This window comes from Phyllobates terribilis, unplaced genomic scaffold, assembly GCF_046119375.1.
Source record: "Phyllobates terribilis strain yellow unplaced genomic scaffold, ASM4611937v1 Scaffold_6__1_contigs__length_29720123, whole genome shotgun sequence".
NCBI lineage: Eukaryota > Metazoa > Chordata > Amphibia > Anura > Dendrobatidae > Phyllobates > Phyllobates terribilis.
In genome coordinates this window covers 8,511,356-8,527,580 of record NW_027362766.1, presented here as the reverse complement: position 1 = coordinate 8,527,580, position 16,225 = coordinate 8,511,356, and the positions used below count along the sequence as shown (strand labels likewise).

General features: G+C 53.4%; 1 protein-coding gene across 2 annotated transcripts in view; it reads left to right on the top strand.

Annotated features, from left to right (window-relative positions):
• Nucleotides 1-210: 210 nt before the first annotated feature.
• Nucleotides 211-16,225, top strand: part of LOC141152720 (unconventional myosin-Ie-like) — a 112,761-nt gene continuing 96,746 nt past the window's right edge. For both annotated transcript variants that reach the window (XM_073637331.1, XM_073637330.1), the window contains exon 1: nucleotides 211-400. In XM_073637331.1, the coding sequence (XP_073493432.1) occupies nucleotides 398-400 (3 nt within the window). In that variant the 5' untranslated portion in view covers nucleotides 211-397. The remainder of the gene's footprint in view (nucleotides 401-16,225) is intronic.

Genomic DNA, 16,225 nt, shown 5'->3' with positions numbered 1-16,225 from the left:
TAGCTCACTCCTCCTCTTCGGAGTCCGGTCCCTCGGCTTCTTCCGTTGTGGTGGCAGGTGATATGCCGGCGTGACGCCTCTCATATTCTTCTTCTTGGCTTTCAGTGTAAGCACCGGCTCGCAGAATGGCGGAACATAAAGAGGGCTGCCGCCTGGACACTAATGACTGCCGGGGCCCCTGCACAGTGGTTGTGGCCCTGCTTTCCCGCTCCTGTCCGCCAGGAGGCGCTGGCGCGGCCCCGCCCCGTGCAGAGCTCACCTGTACCTGATACCGCCCATGTAACCGGGAGCAGGAGACCCCGGAACAGAGACAAGACCCTGAGCGACCCCCGGACCGAGGAGCGGGACACTTAATGAGGTCGTGAGACCCCGTAGGAGACGGCGTCCTGAGACCACCATGGTGAGAGCCACTGCTACGAGGGGGGGTCCGCTGTGTAGTGATGTGTATGAGGGGGGTCCGCTGTGTAGTGATGTGTATGAGGGGGGTCCGGTGTGTAGTGATGTGTATGAGGGGGGTCCGCTGTGTAGTGATGTGTATGAGGGGAGGGGTCCGCTGTGTAGTGATGTGTATGAGGGGGGGTCCGCTGTGTAGTGATGTGTATGAGGGGAGGGGTCCGCTGTGTAGTGATGTGTATGAGGGGAGGGGTCCGCTGTGTAGTGATGTGTATGAGGGGGGTCCGCTGTGTAGTGATGTGTATGAGGGGGGTCCGGTGTGTAGTGATGTGTATGAGGGGGGGGGTCCGCTGTGTAGTGATGTGTATGAGGGGGGGGGTCCGCTGTGTAGTGATGTGTATGAGGGGGGGGGTCCGCTGTGTAGTGATGTGTATGAGGGGGGTCCGGTGTGTAGTGATGTGTATGAGGGGAGGGGTACGCTGTGTAGTGATGTGTATGAGGGGGGGGGTCCGCTGTGTAGTGATGTGTATGAGGGGGGTCCGCTGTGTAGTGATGTGTATGAGGGGGGTCCGCTGTGTAGTGATGTGTATGAGGGGGGGTCCGGTGTGTAGTGATGTGTATGAGGGGGGGTCCGGTGTGTAGTGATGTGTATGAGGGGGGGTCCGGTGTGTAGTGATGTGTATGAGGGGAGGGGTCCGCTGTGTAGTGATGTGTATGAGGGGGGGTCCGCTGTGTAGTGATGTGTATGAGGGGGGTCCGCTGTGTAGTGATGTGTATGAGGGTAGGGTCCGCTGTGTAGTGATGTGTATGAGGGGAGGGGTCCGCTGTGTAGTGATGTGTATGAGGGGAGGGGTCCGCTGTGTAGTGATGTGTATGAGGGGGGTCCGCTGTGTAGTGATGTGTATGAGGGTAGGGTCCGCTGTGTAGTGATGTGTATGAGGGGGGGTCCGCTGTGTAGTGATGTGTATGAGGGTAGGGTCCGCTGTGTAGTGATGTGTATGAGGGAGGGGTCCGCTGTGTAGTGATGTGTATGAGGGGGGGGGTCCGCTGTGTAGTGATGTGTATGAGAGGGGGGGTCCGCTGTGTAGTGATGTGTATGAGGGGAGGGGTCCGCTGTGTAGTGATGTGTATGAGGGGGGAGGGGTCCGCTGTGTAGTGATGTGTATGAGGGGAGGGGTCCGGTGTGTAGTGATGTGTATGAGGGGAGGGGTCCGGTGTGTAGTGATGTGTATGAGGGGGGTCCGCTGTGTAGTGATGTGTATGAGAGGAGGGGTCCGCTGTGTAGTGATGTGTATGAGGGGAGGGGTCCGGTGTGTAGTGATGTGTATGAGAGGGGGGGTCCGGTGTGTAGTGATGTGTATGAGGGGAGGGGTCCGCTGTGTAGTGATGTGTATGAGAGGGGGGGTCCGGTGTGTAGTGATGTGTATGAGGGGAGGGGTCCGCTGTGTAGTGATGTGTATGAGGGGAGGGGTCCGCTGTGTAGTGATGTGTATGAGGGGAGCGGTCCGGTGTGTAGTGATGTGTATGAGGGGGGTCCGCTGTGTAGTGATGTTGACGCGCCCCTGGGCCTGCTTGGTGTAGCGTTGCGCACGCGGGGACTACCCGGAGCCGGGCCTGTTGGGGGTAGTAGTCTCGTGGCGGTGACCCGGTCCGTGCCCAGGGAGTCAAACTGTGTGGCTGAGTATTAGCAGTAGATGTTGGACGACTACACCACCCGTTGAATGCAGCTATGGAGCTGCCGCTGCAGGGCAGACCGCTGAGGCCGGTGGTACGATTGTGCAGCGTAGATGGTATAACCCCCAACGGGAGGGGTATGGCCTCAGGGCAGCCGACGTGGATGATGGGGGTAGCAGGAACCACTCAGAGACGATGCGGTGTCGTTCAGGGTCTTTACTGGTGATAAAGATAGACCCTCCCGGAGTACTGGCTAGCGATCGGGGCCTGGTCAGTCTTTGAGCAGATGGGATTTCCCCTGGCCAGGCGGAGTTGTAGGCCTCCCCAACTAATTGTACTCTTCTGGCTACCTTGCTAGAGGCGGGTAAAAGTAGCCCACGTCCCTGAGTGTACCGTGTGGTGCTCACCCGTATGGCCGGTGACTCGGGGCCTTCTAGTGGCTTCCGCTCCACGACGGCGGTGCTGGTCCCACGCGTGTGACCGTACCTTCGGGTTTCTTGGCCAGAGGACCTGAAATCCCCTGCCGGTCGGTTTCTGCTGCTGGGTAAGGATTAGTCCCCACAGCCTCGGACTCCGGGTCCGGTGATAATTCTTGAATCAGGGCGAGCTCTACAGCTGCCAGCCCCTGATTCCTTTTAGCGCGACTTCCCAGAGCTCCTGATCTCTCTTTCCTATAGCTGCTCCTCTCCAGACCAGACTTTGTCTCTGTCTGGGACTCCTCTTCTTAACTCCCTAACCCTGCCTCAGCCCCAGTTTTATATAGGGGAAGTTCTTCCCCTCCCAGGACTGGGCAGGAGGTGTGGCATACATAGGATTCCTGACCAAGAGACCTCCCACCTGCTCTCAGACATAATATTGCTATTACTGTGGAACCCAGACCCCTGGGGTGCCACATTCCCCCCTAGTGAAATTTAGTACTCCGGGACTAAACATACTTTTGTCAACATAACAAGGTATAAACAATAACGTTCTGGTAGAAACAACACATAAGGTGGTCACGGCGTGTCCGCAACCGGGTGTAACTTTTGAGGAAAACAAAGGTGTCCATTTCACCAAAACAGGGAGACCGTAACCAGGTAGGGGTCTGTCCTGCCCCGAGTCCTTATCAGTCTTTTAGTCCGTCCTGGGTTACGCGCCAACTATATGCACAAAGGATTCCCGGTAAATCCACCAAAGACTCCTACAAATAACTAGAAACACATAATTATACACAAGCAACAATAAACAGGTAAACATTAATAGAATAGCTTGAACATTTAGATCCTCCACCGTATGGGCAACTGGCCTCTAGTGACCCTAGTGGACCTACGGAGCTGGCTGACTGGTCCTGAGCTACAGGGTATAGGAGCTGTCAAGGGTAAACTGGGCAGCCGTCTACGGACTCTTTGGCTCACTAGGGGTATGGCAGGCTCACTATAAGCAGAGGGTTGATTCTCCGGGTCTGCTTGTGTGGGGTCTTCTGCCTCCTGGACCGGCTGTTCTTCCAGCTCTACCTGTGTCTCCGTAGGCACTTGGGATGCTGGTTGGAGGAACGTGAGGACGGGTACCACAACAGCACCATTGACTTGAGTCCAAGACCGAGGGAAGTCTCCGAGCACAGTACTAACCATATCTTCCCTTTCCTCTACGGGTCGAGGGTCTTCTTGTGCCTCTTCAGGGTTCCGTAGCTGTTCAGGACACTTCTTCAGGTGATCCCGGGATACAATGGCTGTGGTTTCCCCTCCGTCTTTACTGATTGTACAGATCTTTGGGTTGTCGTGGCTTGAGGGCAGTACGGTGTACGGGTCCTTCTCCCACTGGTCGTCCAACTTGTGGAGCCGTCTTTTCCTCTTCAAGACCTGCTCTCCGGGCACCAGGGGAACAGCGGGAGCATACTGGTTGTAAGTTTTCTCCTGTCTTTCCCTAGCATGACAGAGACTTCGCTCCACGCTCTCCTGTACTTTCCGGTACTGCTGCTGCCTCTCTGTGTCCCAGTCTGCTTCTGGTGAAGTGTCCTCGGGTGTCAGGACTCCCATCTCCAGATCAACAGGAAGCTTACCAGGTCTTGTCCTCATTAGGTAAGCCGGGGTACAGTTGGTGGAACCTACAGGGATGTGGTTGTATAGGTCCACCAGGTCGGGCAGCTTTTCAGGCCACAGACTACGTTCTTCCAGGGGCAATGTTTTCAGAAGATCTATCACCACCTGGTTCATTTTCTCACAAAGTCCATTAGTTTGCGGGTGATAGGGTGTTGTTCTAATCTTCCGGCAGCCATACAGGGTGCAGAACTCCTGGAAGACTTCCACTTCAAAGGCAGGCCCCTGGTCCGTCAGCACCTGCTCCAGGTATCCGTGCGGACGGCAGAAGTGCTGCTGGAAGGCTCTAGCTGCTGTTTGAGCCGTTAAGTCCTTGACGGGGACGACAACCAAGAACCGGGAGTAGTGATCCACGATGGTTAACGCGTAGACGTAGCCACTTCTGCTTGGGGTCAGTTTTACATGATCCAAGGCTACCAGTTCCAACGGCTGTCTGGTGATGATGGACTGCAGGGGAGTCTTCTGGCTGGCACGGTCCCTCCTTCTTAGGTTGCATGGGCCACAGTCTCTGCACCACCTCTCGATGGTTCCTCTCATGCCTACCCAATGGAACCGCCCGCGCAGCAGGAACTCCAGCTTCTTCCATCCGAAGTGCCCAGCTCCGTCGTGGTATGCCTCCATCACCATAGCTGCGTCTCTTCTTGGCACCACTACTTGCCAGATTAGTTCATGCGTCCGGGAGTTAACCATTCTGCGGCACAACTTCCCCTTGTAAAGGAACAGTCGACTTTTCTCAGCCCACAGTTGCTTGGCTTCCTCCGGAGCGTCTGGGTCAAGGCGTGCATCTGGCCGAGTCAGCATCTCCTTTACCAGTCGGACGGCAGGGTCACTGTCTTGCGTCTCCGCCCAGTTGTAATGAGGTAATGGGTTGAACGTAGCGGATTGCTTACTCCTTACACGGTGGGAATACTGGATAGTCCCATGACGGTGGAACGCGGGGAGTTCAACTTCTTCCAGTTCCTCTGAATCTTCCCCTACGTCCGGTAGGTTCGGCATCCTGGACAGGGCGTCCGCGTTGGTATTGGAGCGTCCTGCCCGGTATTTGATTGTAAACTCATAGTTGGACAAGCGGGCCATCCATCTCTGTTCTAGGGCACCGAGTCTTGCAGTGTCCAGGTGTGTCAACGGGTTGTTATCCGTGTACACGGTGAACCGGGAAGCAGCGAGGTAGTGCTTAAAGCGTTCGGTGACTGCCCACACCACTGCCAGGAACTCTAGCTTAAATGAGCTGTAATTCTCAGGGTTTCTTTCGGTGGGTCGCAGTTTTCGGCTGGCGTAAGCAATTACCCGTTCCTTCCCCTGCTGGATCTGGGACAGTACGGCTCCTAGCCCGATGTTACTGGCGTCGGTGTAGAGGATAAAGGGCTGGCTATAATCAGGGTACGCCAGGATTTCATCCCCCGTGAGGGCCATCTTCAGCTGGCGGAAGGACTCTTCTTCCAGCTTCTCCCATCTGAAGGGTGGCTTCTGGTTCTTGGCCTTCCTGGACTGGCCTATCAGGAGGTCCTGCATAGGAGCTGCCTTTTTGGTGAAACCGGGAATGAACCTTCGGTAGTAGCCTACCAACCCGAGGAACTGCCTCACTTCCTTTACGCTGGAGGGGCTTGGCCATTCCTTAATTGCGGTGATCTTATCAGGGTCGGGAGCCACTCCGTCAGCACTCACCACGTGTCCCAGGTACTGCACCTTTGGCTTCAGGAGGTGACACTTGGAGGGTTTCACCTTTAGGCCGTAACTTGCCAGAGCTTCGAACACTTCCGCCAGGTGTTTCAGGTGGTCCTCGTAGGTCTTGGAATAGACGATGACATCGTCCAGGTATAACAGGACCGTCTCAAAGTTTCGGTGTCCCAGACAGCATTCCATCAATCGCTGGAAGGTTCCTGGTGCGTTGCAGAGTCCGAACGGCATGCAGGTAAACTCGCTAAGTCCCATCGGGGTGGTGAATGCGGTCTTCTCCCGGTCCGCCTCTGCTACAGGAACCTGCCAGTACCCGCTAGTGAGATCCAAGGTGGAGAAGAAGTTAGCAGATTTTAAAGCAGCAAAGACTCCTCTATTCTTGGTAAGGGGTACGCATCTTTGTGTGTGATACGGTTAATTTTCCGGTAATGTACACACATTCTCATGGTGTTGTCTTTCTTTTTGACCAAGACTAGTGGAGCTGCCCAGGGGCTACAGCTATCCCTGATTACCCCAGCCTCCTTCATGTCTCTAAGCATCCCCTTGGCGTGTTGGTAGTGTGCAGGGGGTACGGGTCGATACCTCTCTTTTATGGGAGGATGGTCTCCCGTGGGGATGTGGTGTTCTACCCCCTTGACTCGCCCGAAGTCTAACGGGTGTTTACTAAACACTTTCTCGTACTCTCGAACCACCCGGTAGACTCCCTGTTTCTGGTGGGAGGGAGTGGAGTCAGTACCCAAATGTAGTTGCTGACACCAATCCTCCATTATTTTCGTAGAGCCGTTACCTTCCTCCGGGTGAGATGGAGGCAAGGGTTCCACAGACTGTATAGAATTTTGGTTGATAGTATATAATTTGGCTAGCGTAGCATACCGGGGCAGGTATACTTCCCTTTTCCCGATATTTATTATACGAACGGGCACCCTCCCATGGCGTACATCAACTACCCCCCGTGCTGTCAAAATGGTGGGCCTACTGTCTGAGTAGACTGGTTCTACCATGGCCTGGTAATCTCTACCTCTCAGACCAATAGCTGCCCGGCACCAAATCATCATTTCACTTTTCGGGGGCATGGCAATAGGGAAAGGGTCACACATTCTTACGCTACCAATCTCACCACCGGAGAGTTCCACCTGTTGCCGTCGCATCAGTGCCCGGATCTCTTTCTGGAGCACTCGCTGCTGGCCGGAGCTGGCGTTCTTGGCAACCTGCTGTAAAATGAAAATCACCTCTGCAAGACAATTTTCAATCACATTAGTTCCTAGAGTTATCTTTGGGTGACTCTCGCGCTTGTCAATGTCTACAATGATCAATCCCTGTGCTGCCAGTTCGACTCTACCGATTTTAATGGTCATTTCTTTAAATCCGATCTGTGGCACGGGCTGACCATTACTGGCGATGATACTCAAGTCGTCTTCTGGATAGCGGGTTATATCCGAGTCATTCCAGTACTGCTTGAAGAGCACGTACGGGATGGTGGTGACCTGTGACCCGGTGTCCAGTAGGGCACTCATAGGGATGCCATCCAGTACCACAGGCAAGACTGGACGTCCTCCCACATATTTGTCGCGCCAGTTCGATGGGCCTGGTGATCTTTTTCCTGGGGGTTGGCCCTCTACCCCAGGTTGTGCCAGTTTAAAGGACAGTACCTTGCCATATGTCCGGGTTGATTGCAGCGGCGGCAGATAGGTTGTCCGTCCTCGTTGTACCGGTCGCTGGGTCTTCCTCTGGCCGGTGGGGTCCTCCTTGGTCGACGCCACGGGATGTCCTCCGGTCCGGATGCCAGCTGGATCTTCCCTGGAGTGGAAACCTGTAAAGACTGCACAGTTCGGGTTAGCGCAGCAACGCTTTTAACTAGCTCTTGGACCTGATGGTGCAGGTCCGGAGCCGGGTCATTGTTCAAAGCCTGCGCATCAGCCCACACAGGCCCTGCCGACAAGGGCGCCGCCTCCTGGTGGTAAGTGATAGCTGGGCGCCTGTGGGTCACAACGCCACCCGGTGTCGGTTCTCGGAGCACCCGGATGGCTCTGTCCTTGAACTGTGCAAAGTCCAGATGAGGATCCTGTAAGGCTATGGCCCGCAACTGGGTTCGGTGGACATTGCAATATAGTCCCTCTATAAATTGCTCGGTCAACAGCCTGTCCTCGTTTCCCACGCTGTCAGGGTCGGTCTGCTTAATGGCTCTCAGTGCCTCTTGTAGGTTTAGTGCATAGTCCCTTATACTCTCATGTGCTCGCTGCTTGCACCCATAGAATCTAAGCTTAATCTCGGCTGAGGTGCGGGTATCAAAGGTGTCCCTCAGCCGGGTTAGTATCCCTGCGACAATCCTCCTCCCAGGTGGCCAGGACTTTACCTCCCTTTGGGCTGCCTCGGTTAGTTGGGCCACCAGGATGCTCACTTTTTGCTCTTCTGTGAGGGGGTACACCTGGAAGAGGCTATCCAGCTTTTCTTTAAAGTCATTCAGGGTATGTGACTCCCCTGAGTACTGGGGTAGCCAGGCTGCTCCCGGGATATAGGGCATGGTGAAAGGCATGACTGCAGCAGCGGTGGCGCTGGCGGGGGTTGAGGCAGTGAAGCTCTCCTCCGTATCCGACATCTTTCTCCCCCCCTAGTGGACCGTGGCCTACCTTGCGATGATCCTCTTCCGTAGGCCGCGGCTCCGCAGTGGATCGTCAGGGTTGAGGACCTTCCGTCGCGCTCCTGTGACGTCGGCGTCTGCTGGGCTCCTTCCAGGACCTTACGCAACGTCCTGACGTGAGGCGGGGCTTCAGTTCTCGCGCACTTTCAGAGTCCACGCCCCTCTTCTTCCCGCACGGCGTCTTCAAGATGGCGTCCAACGGCGGGAAAACTCCACGGATGGCGGGAAGAAGGCAGAAGATGGCGCCGGATGGCGGGAAAACTTCGCGGATGGCGGGAAGAAGGTAGAAGATGGCGCCGGATGGCGGGAAAACTTCGCGGATGGCGGGAATCTTCACCACTGGTAAGTTTGAACAGTCTTTTTCAGGCACGCAGTACCCGGTGGTTGCGGGCACGAAATCCTGCCGACTACGCCAAAGTTGACGCGCCCCTGGGCCTGCTTGGTGTAGCGTTGCGCACGCGGGGACTACCCGGAGCCGGGCCTGTTGGGGGTAGTAGTCTCGTGGCGGTGACCCGGTCCGTGCCCAGGGAGTCAAACTGTGTGGCTGAGTATTAGCAGTAGATGTTGGACGACTACGCCACCCGTTGAATGCAGCTATGGAGCTGCCGCTGCAGGGTAGACCGCTGAGGCCGGTGGTACGATTGTGCAGCGTAGATGGTATAACCCCCAACGGGAGGGGTATGGCCTCAGGGCAGCCGACGTGGATGATGGGGGTAGCAGGAACCACTCAGAGACGATGCGGTGTAGTTCAGGGTCTTTACTGGTGATAAAGATAGACCCTCCCGGAGTACTGGCTAGCGATCGGGGCCTGGTCAGTCTTTGAGCAGATGGGATTTCCCCTGGCCAGGCGGAGTTGTAGGCCTCCCCAACTAATTGTACTCTTCTGGCTACCTTGCTAGAGGCGGGTAAAAGTAGCCCACGTCCCTGAGTGTACCGTGTGGTGCTCACCCGTATGGCCGGTGACTCGGGGCCTTCTAGTGGCTTCCGCTCCACGACGGCGGTGCTGGTCCCACGCGTGTGACCGTACCTTCGGGTTTCTTGGCCAGAGGACCTGAAATCCCCTGCCGGTCGGTTTCTGCTGCTGGGTAAGGATTAGTCCCCACAGCCTCGGACTCCGGGTCCGGTGATAATTCTTCAATCAGGGCGAGCTCTACAGCTGCCAGCCCCTGATTCCTTTTAGCGCGACTTCCCAGAGCTCCTGATCTCTCTTTCCTATAGCTGCTCCTCTCCAGACCAGACTTTGTCTCTGTCTGGGACTCCTCTTCTTAACTCCCTAACCCTGCCTCAGCCCCAGTTTTATATAGGGGAAGTTCTTCCCCTCCCAGGACTGGGCAGGAGGTGTGGCATGCATAGGATTCCTGACCAAGAGACCTCCCACCTGCTCTCAGACATAATATTGCTATTACTGTGGAACCCAGACCCCTGGGGTGCCACAATGTGTATGGGGGGGGGGTCCGCTGTGTAGTGATGTGTATGGGGGGGGGGGTCCGCTGTGTAGTGATGTGTATGAGGGGAGGGGTCCGGTGTGTAGTGATGTGTATGGGGGGGGGGGTCCGCTGTGTAGTGATGTGTATGAGGGGGGTCCGCTGTGTAGTGATGTGTATGAGGGGGGTCCGGTGTGTAGTGATGTGTATGAGGGGGGGTCCGCTGTGTAGTGATGTGTATTGGGGGGGGGTCCGCTGTGTAGTGATGTGTATGAGGGGAGGGGTCCGCTGTGTAGTGATGTGTATGAGGGGGGAGGGGTCCGGTGTGTAGTGATGTGTATGAGGGGGGTCCGGTGTGTAGTGATGTGTATGAGGGGGGTCCGCTGTGTAGTGATGTGTATGAGGGGGGAGGGGTCCGGTGTGTAGTGATGTGTATGAGGGGGGTCCGCTGTGTAGTGATGTGTATGAGGGGAGGGGTCCGGTGTGTAGTGATGTGTATGAGGGGGGTCCGCTGTTTAGTGATGTGTATGAGGGGAGGGGTCCGGTGTGTAGTGATGTGTATGAGGGGAGGGGTCCGGTGTGTAGTGATGTGTATGAGGGGGGTCCGCTGTGTAGTGATGTGTATGAGGGGAGGGGTCCGGTGTGTAGTGATGTGTATGAGGGGGGGGGGGGTCCGGTGTGTAGTGATGTGTATGAGGGGGGGGTCCGCTGTGTAGTGATGTGTATGAGGGGAGGGGTCCGGTGTGTAGTGATGTGTATGAGGGGGGGGGTCCGGTATGTAGTGATGTGTATGAGGGGGGGGGTCCGGTATGTAGTGATGTGTATGAGGGGGGGGGGGTCCGGTGTGTAGTGATGTGTATGAGGGGGGGGTCCGCTGTGTAGTGATGTGTATGAGGGGAGGGGTCCGCTGTGTAGTGATGTGTATGAGGGGAGGGGTCCGCTGTGTAGTGATGTGTATGAGGGGAGGGGTCCGCTGTGTAGTGATGTGTATGAGGGGAGGGGTCCGCTGTGTAGTGATGTGTATGAGGGGGGGTCCGCTGTGTAGTGATGTGTATGAGGGGGGTCCGCTGTGTAGTGATGTGTATGAGGGGAGGGGTCCGCTGTGTAGTGATGTGTATGAGGGGGGGGGGGTCCGCTGTGTAGTGATGTGTATGAGGGTAGGGTCCGCTGTGTAGTGATGTGTATGAGGGGAGGGGTCCGGTGTGTAGTGATGTGTATGAGGGGGGGTCCGGTGTGTAGTGATGTGTATGAGGGGGGTCCGGTGGCTGCGGGTCTTTGTGTACTATGAGCCCCATCATCATTGATCTTGCGTCTTCTCGTTCAGCGACTTTCCTGCCACAGTTGGTTCCTCCGGGAGGAAGAGACAACTTCATACAGAAACCAATGAGAACAGCCATAGTGTGACCTGTATCTGATCCTCTCCTGTGTGATACTGTCTGCTGAGCCGTGTATCTAATCCTCTCCTGTGTGATACTGTCTGCTGAGCTTTGTATCTAATCCTCTCCTGTGTGATACTGTCTGCTGAGCTGTGTATCTAATCCTCTCCTGTGTGATACTGTCTGCTGAGCTTTGTATCTAATCCTCTCCCGTGTGATACTCTCTGCTGAGCTGTGTATCTAATCCTCTCCTGTGTGATACTGTCTGCTGAGTCGTGTATCTAATCCTCTCCTGTGTGATACTGTCTGCTGAGCCGTGTATCTAATCCTATCCTGTGTGATACTCTCTGCTGAGCCGTGTATCTAATCCTCTCCTGTGTGATACTCTCTGCTGAGCCGTGTATCTAATCCTCTCCTGTGTGATACTGTCTGCTGAGCCGTGTATCTAATCCTCTCCTGTGTGATACTGTCTGCTGAGCCGTGTATCTAATCCTCTCCTGTGTGATACTCTCTGCTGAGCCGTATCTAATCCTCTCCTGTGTGATACTCTCTGCTGAGCCGTGTATCTAATCCTCTCCTGTGTGATACTGTCTGCTGAGCCGTGTATCTAATCCTCTCCTGTGTGATACTGTCTGCTGAGCCGTGTATCTAATCCTCTCCTGTGTGATACTCTCTGCTGAGCCGTATCTAATCCTCTCCTGTGTGATACTCTCTGCTGAGCTGTGTATCTAATCCTATCCTGTGTGATACTGTCTGCTGAGCCGTGTATCTAATCCTCTCCTGTGTGATACTCTCTGCTGAGCCGTGTATCTAATCCTCTCCTGTGTGATACTGTCTGCTGAGCCGTGTATCTAATCCTCTCCTGTGTGATACTGTCTGCTGAGCCGTGTATCTAATCCTTTCCTGTGTGATACTGTCTGCTGAGCCGTGTATCTAATCTTCTCCTGTGTGATACTGTCTGCTGAGCCGTGTATCTAATCCTATCCTGTATGATACTGTCTGCTGAGCTTTGTATCTAATCCTCTCCCGTGTGATACTCTCTGCTGAGCTGTGTATCTAATCCTCTCCTGTGTGATACTGTCTGCTGAGTCGTGTATCTAATCCTCTCCTGTGTGATACTGTCTGCTGAGCCGTGTATCTAATCCTATCCTGTGTGATACTCTCTGCTGAGCCGTGTATCTAATCCTCTCCTGTGTGATACTCTCTGCTGAGCCGTGTATCTAATCCTCTCCTGTGTGATACTGTCTGCTGAGCCGTGTATCTAATCCTCTCCTGTGTGATACTGTCTGCTGAGCCGTGTATCTAATCCTCTCCTGTGTGATACTCTCTGCTGAGCCGTATCTAATCCTCTCCTGTGTGATACTCTCTGCTGAGCCGTGTATCTAATCCTCTCCTGTGTGATACTGTCTGCTGAGCCGTGTATCTAATCCTCTCCTGTGTGATACTGTCTGCTGAGCCGTGTATCTAATCCTCTCCTGTGTGATACTCTCTGCTGAGCCGTATCTAATCCTCTCCTGTGTGATACTCTCTGCTGAGCTGTGTATCTAATCCTATCCTGTGTGATACTGTCTGCTGAGCCGTGTATCTAATCCTCTCCTGTGTGATACTCTCTGCTGAGCCGTGTATCTAATCCTCTCCTGTGTGATACTGTCTGCTGAGCCGTGTATCTAATCCTCTCCTGTGTGATACTGTCTGCTGAGCCGTGTATCTAATCCTTTCCTGTGTGATACTGTCTGCTGAGCCGTGTATCTAATCTTCTCCTGTGTGATACTGTCTGCTGAGCCGTGTATCTAATCCTATCCTGTATGATACTGTCTGCTGAGCTTTGTATCTAATCCTCTCCCGTGTGATACTCTCTGCTGAGCTGTGTATCTAATCCTCTCCTGTGTGATACTGTCTGCTGAGTCGTGTATCTAATCCTCTCCTGTGTGATACTGTCTGCTGAGCCGTGTATCTAATCCTATCCTGTGTGATACTCTCTGCTGAGCCGTGTATCTAATCCTCTCCTGTGTGATACTCTCTGCTGAGCCGTGTATCTAATCCTCTCCTGTGTGATACTGTCTGCTGAGCCGTGTATCTAATCCTCTCCTGTGTGATACTGTCTGCTGAGCCGTGTATCTAATCCTCTCCTGTGTGATACTCTCTGCTGAGCCGTATCTAATCCTCTCCTGTGTGATACTCTCTGCTGAGCCGTGTATCTAATCCTCTCCTGTGTGATACTGTCTGCTGAGCCGTGTATCTAATCCTCTCCTGTGTGATACTGTCTGCTGAGCCGTGTATCTAATCCTCTCCTGTGTGATACTCTCTGCTGAGCCGTATCTAATCCTCTCCTGTGTGATACTCTCTGCTGAGCTGTGTATCTAATCCTATCCTGTGTGATACTGTCTGCTGAGCCGTGTATCTAATCCTCTCCTGTGTGATACTCTCTGCTGAGCCGTGTATCTAATCCTCTCCTGTGTGATACTGTCTGCTGAGCCGTGTATCTAATCCTCTCCTGTGTGATACTGTCTGCTGAGCCGTGTATCTAATCCTTTCCTGTGTGATACTGTCTGCTGAGCCGTGTATCTAATCTTCTCCTGTGTGATACTGTCTGCTGAGCCGTGTATCTAATCCTATCCTGTATGATACTGTCTGCTGAGCCGTGTATCTAATCCTCTCCTGTGTGATACTGTCTGCTGAGCCGTGTATCTAATCCTCTCCTGTGTGATACTCTATGCTGAGCTGTGTATCTAATCCTATCCTGTGTGATACTGTCTGCTGAGCCGTGTATCTAATCCTCTCCTGTGTGATACTGTCTGCTGAGCCGTGTATCTAATCCTTTCTTGTGTGATACTGTCTGCTGAGCCGTGTATCTAATCCTCTCCTGTGTGATACTGTCTGCTGAGCCGTGTATCTAATCCTCTCCTGTGTGATACTGTCTGCTGAGCTTTGTATCTAATCCTCTCCCGTGTGATACTCTCTGCTGAGCTGTGTATCTAATCCTCTCCTGTGTGATACTGTCTGCTGAGTCGTGTATCTGATCCTCTCCCGTGTGATACTCTATGCTGAGCTGTGTATCTAATCCTCTCCTGTGTGATACTCTATGCTGAGCTGTGTATCTAATCCTCTCCTGTGTGATACTGTCTGCTGAGCTGTGTATCTAATTCTATCCTGTGTGATACTGTCTGCTGAGCCGTGTATCTAATCCTATCCTGTGTGATACTCTCTGCTGAGCCGTGTATCTAATCCTCTCCTGTGTGATACTCTCTGATGAGTCGTGTATCTAATCCTATCCTGTGTGATACTCTCTGCTGAGCCGTGTATCTAATCCTCTCCTGTGTGATACTGTCTGCTGAGCCGTGTATCTAATCCTCTCCTGTGTGATACTGTCTGCTGAGCCGTGTATCTAATCCTCTCCTGTGTGATACTGTCTGCTGAGCCGTGTATCTAATCCTCTCCTGTGTGATACTCTCTGCTGAGCCGTATCTAATCCTCTCCTGTGTGATACTCTCTGCTGAGCCGTGTATCTAATCCTCTCCTGTGTGATACTGTCTGCTGAGCCGTGTATCTAATCCTCTCCTGTGTGATACTGTCTGCTGAGCCGTGTATCTAATCCTCTCCTGTGTGATACTCTCTGCTGAGCCGTATCTAATCCTCTCCTGTGTGATACTCTCTGCTGAGCCGTGTATCTAATCCTATCCTGTGTGATACTGTCTGCTGAGCCGTGTATCTAATCCTCTCCTGTGTGATACTCTCTGCTGAGCCGTGTATCTAATCCTCTCCTGTGTGATACTCTCTGCTGAGCTGTGTATCTAATCCTCTCCTGTGTGATACTCTCTGCTGAGCCGTGTATCTAATCCTATCCTGTGTGATACTCTCTGCTGAGCCGTGTATCTAATCCTCTCCTGTGTGATACTGTCTGCTGAGCCGTGTATCTGATCCTCTCCTGTGTGATACTCTCTTCTGAGCCGTGTATCTAATCCTATCCTGTGTGATACTCTCTGCTGAGCCGTGTATCTAATCCTCTCCTGTGTGATACTCTCTGCTGAGCCGTGTATCTAATCCTCTCCTGTGTGATACTGTCTGCTGAGCCGTGTATCTAATCCTCTCCTGTGTGATACTGTCTGCTGAGCCGTGTATCTAATCCTCTCCTGTGTGATACTCTCTGCTGAGCCGTATCTAATCCTCTCCTGTGTGATACTCTCTGCTGAGCCGTGTATCTAATCCTCTCCTGTGTGATACTGTCTGCTGAGCCGTGTATCTAATCCTCTCCTGTGTGATACTGTCTGCTGAGCCGTGTATCTAATCCTCTCCTGTGTGATACTCTCTGCTGAGCCGTATCTAATCCTCTCCTGTGTGATACTCTCTGCTGAGCTGTGTATCTAATCCTATCCTGTGTGATACTGTCTGCTGAGCCGTGTATCTAATCCTCTCCTGTGTGATACTCTCTGCTGAGCCGTGTATCTAATCCTCTCCTGTGTGATACTGTCTGCTGAGCCGTGTATCTAATCCTCTCCTGTGTGATACTCTCTGCTGAGCCGTATCTAATCCTCTCCTGTGTGATACTCTCTGCTGAGCTGTGTATCTAATCCTATCCTGTGTGATACTGTCTGCTGAGCTGTGTATCTAATCCTCTCCTGTGTGATACTCTCTGCTGAGCTGTGTATCTAATCCTCTCCTGTGTGATACTCTCTGCTGAGCCGTGTATCTAATCCTATCCTGTGTGATACTCTCTGCTGAGCCTTGTATCTAATCCTCTCCTGTGTGATACTGTCTGCTGAGCCGTGTATCTAATCCTCTCCTGTGTGATACTGTCTGCTGAGCCGTGTATCTAATCCTCTCCTGTGTGATACTGTCTGCTGAGCCGTGTATCTAATCCTCTCCTGTGTGATACTGTCTGCTGAGCTGTGTATCTAATCCTCTCGTGTGTGATACTCTCTGCTGAGCTGTGTATCTAATCCTCTCCTGTGTGATACTCTCTGCTGAGCC